Raw genomic sequence first — 10,536 nt, 5'->3', positions numbered from 1 at the left:
GCACTCCTCACCACCCCCCCCTTCTCCCCACCTCCTCCTCCTCCCTCCTCCTCCTCCTCCTCAGCCACCGGCGCAATGGCAGCGTGAGGAGTAAATGGCTCAGAGTATCCGCGGCGGAAACCGACCTAAACACTGGACTGGGAACCGATAAACAAAACACAACAACAACAACCAAAAGAAAAAAGGCGCGGTGCGTAAAATAGAAAAGCTCTCCACGGCGCGCGGAAAACTGTGCCAGTGTCCAAGAAGACCCCGACGTCTTTTTTTTTTTGTTTTTTTTTTGTACCCCCTTCCCCTCTCCTTTGGTTTATTTTCCTGTGTGTGTGAACAACGAGGATATCTTAACTGGACATGTGAGTTACGGGAGTTAACAACACCGAGCAGGCTTTTTTTTTTTTTTTTTTTTTTTTTTTTTGGTGGCAAAGATGAAGTTCCCGGCTTGCGTCCTCGTCACTTTGGTGATGATCCGATCGAGCGCAGCGCAGTCAGGTGAGTGCTTTGATGCGCCCTTGTTTCATCCAGCCAGGTCTGACTTTGAGATGAAGTGAGGGTCCCAAAAAAAAATCTTTCTTATCTCACACCTACATGGAATCATGACTTGTTCGCTGAATGCTGAGCGCATAGTTGGAACACATGTGTCGTTCGCTCACGGTGCAAACTTAACACAAGTTCACGATCCAGCCACGCTGATGTGAATCATCGAGGATCACTCACACCTGCAGCGCGCTGTGAGATTCAGCTGCCTGGCGAGAGCTAGTCGGGCGCTGCGTAAAAAGCTCTCCAAATTTATTTTACCCAATTCTGTACATTTGAAAGCAAAAACGGCGCACGTGAGCGTATGATTTGATTAAATAAAAGAAAAATCCACCGTGATTTTATGTTTGTCAGATGATGCCCCACTCTTTTATACGTCCTGCCTTAAATATGAATGGACGTCGTTTGGGTTTTATCTCCCTTAAGCGGTCGCTGATTGACCGAAGATCGCGGCTGTTTAATTTATAGGAATTGAACAGCAGTGGTACAGTTTTTTAAAAAAGAGAGAATTCCTTACTCTCTTTGAATAATTTAGATGTAGCAGATATACTGAGGGGCTATAGTGGGAAAACATTTCGCTTTCATCAGTAGAACCCCCGTGGTGTCACTCCCTCGACGAAAAATCACTTTAATGTTGCTGCAATACTCCTTTAAAAGGCTTGTAACGCATCCCTGACACTCGGCAGTGAAGTTACTTGTTGGCATCCCTCTAGGATATTTGCAGATTCCTTGACATGTTACATTTGAGGCTGGATATTTAGTTTGCATTGATTGCAATAAAGTGTTGAAGCTGTGAAGTTTTTTTCCTGCACAGATCATCAATAAACACTTTGATATCTGCTCTGGGGTGATACCAAACTATGAGATGTTTGTTTCATGCCTCCGTAATACAGTTAAGCTTCCACAACATGAGGAAGTTTGATGCTCGCAGGTGAATTCGGCCCCGAGCTCACAAATTGGATGTTTTTCCCAGAGTGTTGGCTCGGTATCTGGTGGCTTCTTTTGGGGCAGAACTGGAAAACACAGACACACTCCCCTCCCTTTCCAGCCGCCGCCGCTGCTGCTGCTGCTGCTGGTGTGGATTTTGGATGGAAGGCGCTGAATGCTGCCTATTAAACAGGAGTGGATGGATGCACGGATGGATGGGCAACAGGCGGGGTGGTGGTGGGGGATGAATGGGTAAAGGAAAAGTGGCACCCTCGCTGGTTTATTTATTCTCCGTGCATCCACTCCCATCCGAGATATTTGTGATGCAAATTCCGCCCCAAGAATCCGAGCGATGCCTCTTGGGAAGTTCATTGTGTGTGGGTGTTAGTGGGTGCATGCTGAATAGATATTTGTGCGCTGTCTGTCCACTCTTTCGTCTCGTTTAATCTCCCTCTTCTCATTGTAGTTTCAGGAAAAAAAAATAACCACTCACTCCCAGGCATCATGTATCAGTTAACAGTGGTTGAAGCAAGTCAAGGCTGGAGATGTTCACTTCTTTTTCATTTTTTTTTGGTTCAGTCTGCGTTCTCCTGCTGCGAGACGGATGTCTGCAGCTTTACTGCCAGTTGGCTCGTCCGCCCTCGTGCATACGTGTGGGTCAGCACACGTGTGCCAAGCATGGAGGTGCTCGCTCTGCAAGCAACTCTTGATTCCTCAAAATCAAGCAGAGTTTTCCACTCCGTTCTGACCGGCTGTTTGGCAGCACGCTCTTCCAGCAGAATCCTGTTCATTATCATTAAAAAAAAAAGAGACTGACAGCAGGGTTGACCTTAGCGTGTCCACTGGTGGATGCGATCATGCATGTGGAGTTTGTGTGAGTTCTTGTGCCTTTTTTTCGATTTTTAGCGGAAAGTTCAGAACATAATGTGTTGCTCTGAGCTATTTAATCACCTGCAGATGAACTTTGATCATTTGATGTCGCCGCTGCTGGTTCAACGCACACATACAGGCGTGATTTACGACTTTCTGTAGATGCAAAACGTATCAAACGCATCTTTGAGTGCATCTCAGACACTTTTCTGTCAGCGAATGAGACTCTGTTGAAATCTTTTAAGCAATTTTCGAAACAAAAACTCCAAATTTAGTTTTTTTCCCCCCAGACTTCCTGCTTCTTTTCCCTTCTGGCCAGCTTGTGTGCGAATTTATATTTGTAAAGTTTAAAAAGAAGCTTCTTAAAAATCTTTTATGAGCACGTCTTTCAATAAGGAGGCGTCGCCGGTGCTTGTACCCTGAAATCTTCTGGATTTGATTTAAAGTCCGATCAACTCGTCATCCATAGCATATCGATCGTATCGCTTTCAGCAGGGAACGGGGGCTTAGGGGGTAGCAGCTAATGCCTGCTGTCATGTGTTATTGATTAAGCTGACTCTTATTTCAACAGTTTTGTTTTCGATAAAATGTGAGAAAGCCGAAGAATTTCTCACGGTCGTCGCTCGGTTTGTTATCCCATCAGTCTGCGACGCAAAGTCGATTTTTTTCGAGCGCCGAAAATAGCTCAAACTGTCCGATTAATCAAGAGATCTGCGTCGCTCGAGGGATGCAGGAGGTGATGGAAACGCTGGAGGCTCCGTTTGAAAGTTGGTGAGAGAACCTTGAGCTCAATCAGAGGTTTAGCTGTATGTCGAATTTGTTACCTGCCGCCGTTTTTTTTTTTCATCCCACGCCGCCAAAATGTCACATTAAAAATGGCGGCGACTCTCCGCTGAGACGACGTGGACGATGAAGCTCACACCAGTAATTTCATCATCCTCCGCCTCGCTGAAACAAACATTTTAATCGTCCTTTCGAAATGCTGCATCCGCCTGTGTGTGTGTTTGGGTGACATTTAAAGACGAGCTCTCCTGTGGAACGGCCAGGGGAGGAAGAGGGCAGCCGGGGAAGGGAACCCGCTTGAATGCCAGTATCAAATTACTGGGCGTTCGTCAGCTGGCGCGCGCCGAGCTGGCCGAGGCTTTGGAGAAGACTGGCGGAAATGAGAATTCATTACAAGCTAATTAAGCTTCTTTTTCTTTTTTTTTTTTTGATAGCATCAGTCTAGACCGCGAGCCCTTTTATTTGACAGCATGAGAGATGAGGGAGGGGAGGGTGAAGGAATTCAATCTTGCTCTAAATTAGTCAACATCGCTATCATAACTTGATATCTGCCAGGCTCAACCCGTGCCAGGCTGAGATGATGATCGCCTGTGATGGAGATCCGTACGGCGTCCCGTGCGAAAGAATAATAATTGCAGTTGGGTGAGGGTGACATTGAGGTGTGGGCTGTTATTTGCTTCCTCAGCGGGCCGCAAAGGGGAAGCCTTTTTACAAATGTGACGCGTGGGGGGTGATGGAACGCTCTGCCGAGGCCTGAGACAGCAGCCCCTCATGGTACTCGCCAGTCTTGAATCCGATTATTATCTCGCTTGCACGGGGCCGAACAAAGATGACGCTGTTCCCCTCTCCGGTTTTCCCGTCTCCTACTTCCCTCTTCCCAGGCGAAGCGATCCGGCGATGCCTGTTTGCTTGACATTTTGTTTGTACAGAGGGGGCTTCTGTTCTTCCGCCCCCCCAAATATTTACATGCGGAATCACAACTGCTCGGGAACATCCGAAGACTCATAGCGGCTTTATTTGGCCCTCTGTAATTACCCAGTCTCCGGCGCTGACTGTTGGCGGGATAAGACTTTTGAACCCCTTTCGCTTCCTAATGATGAGCAGGGCCGCTTGTGCCGAGGCGTCCAAGTGTGAGTTAGATTCGAGGACTGGAAGCCTGGCACAGATGTCCCTCCCCACTCCCTTCCTTTCTGAAGGACTCACTTATACAGAAAAACAGGGATTTACTGTAAACTCTGGGATGTTGTTTTCAAGTTGGGAGGCGGCGTCACGCTCCCAGGTCTTGGATGCAGTTTGCTCCGATCGAGGCAGGAAAAGAAAAGGAGCAGGAAAGACGGAGGAATCTTTTCTCTTTCTTTCTAGACCACTGGAGGGTTTGTCCGGCCCGCCACTTGTAATTCCACTCAGAGACAAATGCCTCCATCCTGCGTCTGAGGGGCTTCCTACGCACAAAACACACACCGGTTCCCGACACACACATCCAGGTCGGCCTGCACCATCTCGGACTTTTGCTTCATTAGCTCTTTCCTACATTCTCTTTTTCCTTCTGTCCTCGGTCCTTCTCGCTCGCACACACCCATTTCATCCGTCGTTCAACACTTTTATTTCGTATTTTTCTTGCCCCTCTCTGTTCTCCGTCTTTCATTAGTCGTGTGCTGTCACCAAAGGGAGAAGGGAAAACAGCTAATTTTTTTCTTCTCCCCCCCGCCCCTTCTCTCTTTTAATTACGACGCCCAATTTGTTTCACGAGCGTGCTGTCTGCAGCGACACGACTCAAACTGTCATTTACATGCTAACTCGCGTGTCTCTTGTCGGTAGGCTCTTTTTTTTTTTTTTTTACTCACTGTGGGCTCATTTTTTAAAAAATCCTGCAACTCTACAGAAACGGCACATCTGTGGGTAGAAGTGGAGAGAACTGGAAGTTGTTTTTGTGCAGCTGAGCAGACTTACAATGCTATAAATCATAGAAAAAGCAACATTTCTTAGATTATTATGATTTTTTTTAGTCTACAAAAATTGGAAACCTGGAATTGGAAAGTTTTTTTTTTCTCCCCCAAGTGCCCACAAGTGTTACTTGAAATACTCGGAAAAATGCTGACTCAGCATACTGTTGATATTTTTTTACTAGATGAGGTTTTCCATCCTCCTGTATGCACTGCCTGCAGTTCAACCCAGTTCAGCTGGAAAGTCCCAGAATTTTTCTGACCTAACTCAGTTATGACAGGTGTAAAAAATTTTTTTTAAAATCAGACAGTGAGTATTTTTTAGGTTGGAGCTGTTTTTACCTTCGACATATTTCAACTTCAGTCTTTCTCACTGACGTCTGTGGTGACGTGTCTTCATCAGCTGGTGGTTTCTTGGAGGCGTCGGTCAAATCTGATAGATCGAAACAGCTCCGATCTAAAAAATGCTCATTGTCTGATTAAAAAAAGAAGAAGAAAGAAACCTTATACCTGTAATCAGAGTCGACAAAATGAACCTAAACACACTAAGTTATGACATCACACATGTAGAACAAATTTTTTTTTTCCCCAACGTAATGGCAAGTCACAGATGAGTAGTTCAAGGACCAACTAAAAGTTGTAAATTTGATGATTCTTTGTGTTTTTGCGTGACCCATCTGCACGAAATCAGTCACATTGCACCTTGGGATATATATTGATTTTTCGGTTTATTACTTAGATCGGTCCATTTAGTTGTTTTCTAACATAGAGCTTAATAATATAACGCTCCATATTGCTGTCAAACACCGTCAGGTGCAATGATTTCATGCAGATGGGTCACATGTGGTGTAATTATGAGAGTTTTCTTCCCAAAAGTTTCAAACCTGCTGGAGTTAAGAGTGTTATACAAACTTGAGGAGGAGGTTTTGTATCAAGGTTTTTGTCTTGGTTACAGAGTCCACATCGTGTAGCTGGTTTTGAGCAGGTATCCATCTTTATCTGCCTGAAATAAAGGCCAGAGGTCAGCCCAAACTTTTCACTGCAGGATGCTTAGTGTGCCGGGTCAAGGTTGAAGAAAAGATCTGGACTTGCAGGGACTCGATGCATCACAAACATGTTTGCTTTGAATCTGTGCTCGGGCAGCGCGCCAGCTCAGGAAGCGGGACGGCGTCCCTTTTGATTGGCAGCACTTCTCCGGCGAAGCGGGATCAAGTGCCATCGACTGGAGTCTCGGCTTTTTTTCTTTTAGTTCCTTTTTCTTTCTTAACTTGCTTCCCTTGCTTTCTGTTCTGGCTCTCAGCGTCGCACAATAGAGGGCATTAGAATCACAATAGACATTTTTTTTCCCCTTCTCTTCCCTGTAACCTTGACAAAGGCTTGCGTTTTTTTTAATGAAAGCCTCTGAAAAGAGAAGCGATCGCTGGGCTCTAATCCCCTCATCTGTGCGTGTGTCGATGTTGCGGTTTCGGCCGTGACCTGTAGATTTTTGTCTTTACCTTCGTCGCACACACTCAGTCTTACGGTGGTTTAAAACTTGGATGTAATCTTCAGTTCGTTCCTGTGTGTGTGTGTGTGTGTGTGTGTGTGTTGTGTAGCCGGCCTGGTGTATTGTGTGTGTGTGCGCGAGCTAATCCCTGGTAAGATATTCATGGCAGCTAATCTGTTTAATTACACTACAAATTAAGGATATTTACTGTTCCAAGACTTTTATGCGACACCCGCCTTAATCAGGGCCTTAATCTGTCTGGCGCTGCGAGAGTGTGTATTAGTTTGTGCGCGCGCCTCACTGTGTGTGTGTGTGTGTGTGTGTGTGATTGATGCTCTGTATGCTCAGGCATGTGTGTGTCTATCAGGCTGCCTCGGCCCGTATCGCTCTGCTTTTTTTTATTCTTTTCCTGAATATTTGCCCATGATTATAAAAGAAAACAAAGAGATTATTGTGTTTTTTTTGTCCAGTTGTGGCAGAGGAAGGATTAAAATGTAGACGTCGTAGAGGACGCAAACTTTGGCTAATTCCGCCAGATTAAAAGCGTCTTCAAACCGGGCTGTGTTCTTTGTTAAGGGCAGAATAGTGAAGCTAGTGTGGGTTTTCTTGTGTGTGTATTTGATCCGAATGCAATGCCTCTACATCAGTCAGCCCCTGCAGGAGTTTGTTGCAGCCCCACGTGACCGCGGTTGAAAGAAACCGAAATTTGCAATCATCGGGGGCCGAGCGGTGAAGCTGCATACGTTTCAAGTTCTGCTTCTCTTCGTGGCAGCTCCTGGTGGTTTAAAAAGTGTGGAAGTTTCAGTCACTGGGGACGGCAGTCGTGAAATTTTAATGTCTGATTTTCAAAATAAGGTGCCGCTGGAGTCCTCGGAGCTCAATGCATTTGTCAATTTCAGCCGAGTTGCATTTTTTGAAACACAAATTTGATTAAAAATTTGCACGGATGAGCTCACAAAAATTATAAAATGGGTTTTTATTTTATTTTGAAAAGCATCCATCCATCACCACATACCATCTAATCATCTTACCATCTCACCATATTGGATTTAGTTTAAAAATAAACCATCACAGGCCACAATTTTGTTCCAGTGAGCACCAAAATTGGCACAAATGATCTTCAAACCAAGCCTCACTGAAGTTCTGAGTTTGATTTTAGATTTTCAAAACCATTTAAAGCCAAATGAAACCGAAGGAAACTTTGAATCGTCGTGTTTAAAATCCACAAGGTCTTCATGTTGAGTCCTATCCACAAATTGCGAATTGGCGCCACGCAAATAAAACCGAATTGAAAATCAGTGGCGAAGCCGCCAAATGGGACGCTTGAATCAAACCTGCCGTGCGGACCCTCTGGAGTTCTGCAAAAAGCGCATTTTTCCAATCAGTGCTTAAGGAGACACTCGAGTTGCCATGGTGACCGGGCCCGGCTGAACTGCTACCGTCTATGTGTGTTGTTGTGGTGATATCATTTGACGTTTGTTGTTAAAAAAAAAAGTGAGCATCTTGCCGAGTTATGCACCATAACGTGGAGGTGAGCCGTGCCTGACAAGACGAGCTCTGGGGAAGCAAAGTCTGTAAACAGTGGGATGCTGGTTTTGTGAAGTGGTTCTAAAATGCTTTTATTTTGTATCACCCCAGCAACTGTTAGAATTGGAAGATTCCTTGCATTTTAAAATTAAGAGGATTTGAAGAAAAAAAAAAAAAAAAGGATGATGAGTCAGTTTTGTGCTAATTTCACTCCCACTTCCTGGACTAGCTTGTTAGCCGTCGACGTGCGTTTCAAGTGTGCAAGTGGATGTTTTTGTGAATCCATTAGCGAGCCTTCTTGCATGCACAACGTGTATTTGCATGCATGCAAGTGTGCAAAGATCTGTGTGTACGTACAGTGTTTTTGCAGCCCTATGCATATTGCATGAGGTTGCGCGTGCACGTGTGTGTGTGTGTGTGTGTGCGTTTTCCAGCGGGGCACACTGTCCTTTTTTTAAACGGCCCCTCCTGTGATGGTGACCTGTAATAAATGAGTGGGCGCGAGAAAGTGGCAGCCATGACAGCTGACTGGGGAGGGTGGGAATAGAGGGAGAGAGAGAAAAAAGGTGGAAGTGTTGGAGAGCGAGGGAAGACAAAGCGGAGGTAAAAGAGATGGAAAGTCTCTAAGGATAGATAAGGAGCATGAGAGGATGAGGAGGAGGAGGGAAGACAATGGAAACAGAGAAGGGTAGGAGGGGGGAACAATACCTTGACCAGAGGTGAAGACTCTTTCTCTGTTGCCACTTGTTCTTTTTATCCTCATTACCCCTCCTCCTCTCCCTCCCTGCGTTTTTTTTTTCCCTTTACTCTCTGAAGTCACCTTGCAGTCCGGCAGAAATATGGCCGCTCCTTCGGCAGGTTTAAAGGTACATAAAACTTGCGGAGGAGAAAACCTTGGCCGAGCTTTCGTGCGCGAGTGTTTGTGTGCGCCGAGGTGAGTCACCTTGAGAAAGATGAGAGAGAGAGCGCCGCAATTTATAAGAATCTGTTTGTGCACTTCTACGGCTTTTGTGTGTCGCTTCATTAATTTGTCTGCAGCTGAGAGGCACCGAAAAAAAAACACACTCTCAGGTGCACACACACACACCTGAGCGAGCTCCCCTTGCGTCGCACCTTTTTGCTCGGGAACGCTCTCGGCAAGGTGAGCCGACGGCGCGGCGGAGGGGTGCTCCAGTTTCAGCCGAGCTAAAAAGAAAGGGAGTGAAGTTTGTGTTGTGGTCCAGCAGAGGTTAAGGTGGACTCGGAGAGACAGTGTGTTGTCTCTGAGGAGCGCAGCTATCACCGCCGCTGAACGCTCCAATTAATCAAGCCGGGGCCACACAGGCGCCAAGTGTGTGTGTGTGTGTGTGGGTGCGTTTGTGTGCGCCAAGGCTCGCCGATTGTGTGTTCGTCAAGCATCTATTGTGCAACGACTGTGAAGTGTGTCACGATCAGTGGGATGTGTCACGCACATACGCAGCCTTGTTTTGTTTTGTCTCCATGGATAATGCTAATGGGGTCAAATGTGTTGGTTGTACCTGAAGAAGAAAAAAAGATGAAAACAAATCCTTCTTCTTCTGTGCGTGTGCATATGTTTGTTTATTTCCAGCGAAATTATATACAACTCATTTGAATTGGCAAAAAAAATTGTGCGGGAAACCTATTCCCAGCAGGATGTTACACATATCTCGGAGCCAAAACAAACAAAAAAAAAATGTTCGAACGTATCTACAAAAACAGTTTATTATTCCAAAAATATCTGGCTTCTGGTGTGTAAGACATGAATAACGAGGACTATCTATTGTTGAGAACCGTGCCAAACGGACTTCTTTGGAAACATGTTTTCCTTCAAAACCGTCCTTTTTTTTTTTTGTTGTTGTCAAAAGATGTTCTGAGATGCAAAAATTTTTGTCTGAACACAAGCAGATTGCAGAAGAAGTTTGCCAACAAGATACAGATATAAAAAAAAACTGCTTATGTGATAGGATGCTGGGTGTAAAAAGAGATTAAGTTTTGATGTCCAGCTCTGTTGTTAGTGATTTAATTTTGCTTTCACAAGGCGCAGATGATGGAAGAACAAATGCCTCACAATGCAGCCTCCTGCGTTGAACGTATGCAGAGGCCGCAGTGACCGTCGTTAACTCGTGCGATTACACCCGCCGCCAAAAGTCAACGCTCCTGTCGCTGTGACGAATCCCTTTGTGCGCTCCGAACAATGGCAACGGAGCAGATCGTGTTGGCGTTGGAGCTAATTAAATGTTGATCAGACACTTCCCAAAATTAGCTCGGGAGAAGAGCACCGAAGTCGGCTGGGGTCCGAGAGAACGGCTGCGTTGTCGGAAACACCTGCAATCGAGTTTTTCCGATATATAAACGAGCAGGAGAACAATCTGTCACATTTTCTTAAGATTATCTTTGTGCAAAATCAGGTGGCCGAGCTTGAAAATGCATGTTGTCTTAAAAAAGAAACGGCCAAATTACAGCATT

At 45.5% G+C, this 10,536-nt stretch overlaps 1 protein-coding gene across 1 annotated transcript in view; it reads left to right on the top strand.

Annotated features, from left to right (window-relative positions):
* Positions 1–284: 284 nt before the first annotated feature.
* The window catches only part of LOC103357967 (receptor tyrosine-protein kinase erbB-4), a 300,821-nt gene continuing 290,569 nt past the window's right edge, over positions 285–10,536 (top strand). The window contains exon 1 of the mRNA XM_008282741.1: positions 285–489. Coding sequence (XP_008280963.1) covers positions 426–489 — 64 coding nt within the window. The 5' untranslated portion in view covers positions 285–425. The remainder of the gene's footprint in view (positions 490–10,536) is intronic.

Source organism: Stegastes partitus, unplaced genomic scaffold (genome assembly GCF_000690725.1).
Source record: "Stegastes partitus isolate 25-593 unplaced genomic scaffold, Stegastes_partitus-1.0.2 Scaffold284, whole genome shotgun sequence".
Taxonomy (NCBI): Eukaryota; Metazoa; Chordata; class Actinopteri; family Pomacentridae; genus Stegastes; species Stegastes partitus.
Note: the sequence above shows the minus strand (reverse complement) of the source record. Positions and strands in the feature narration are given on the sequence as shown.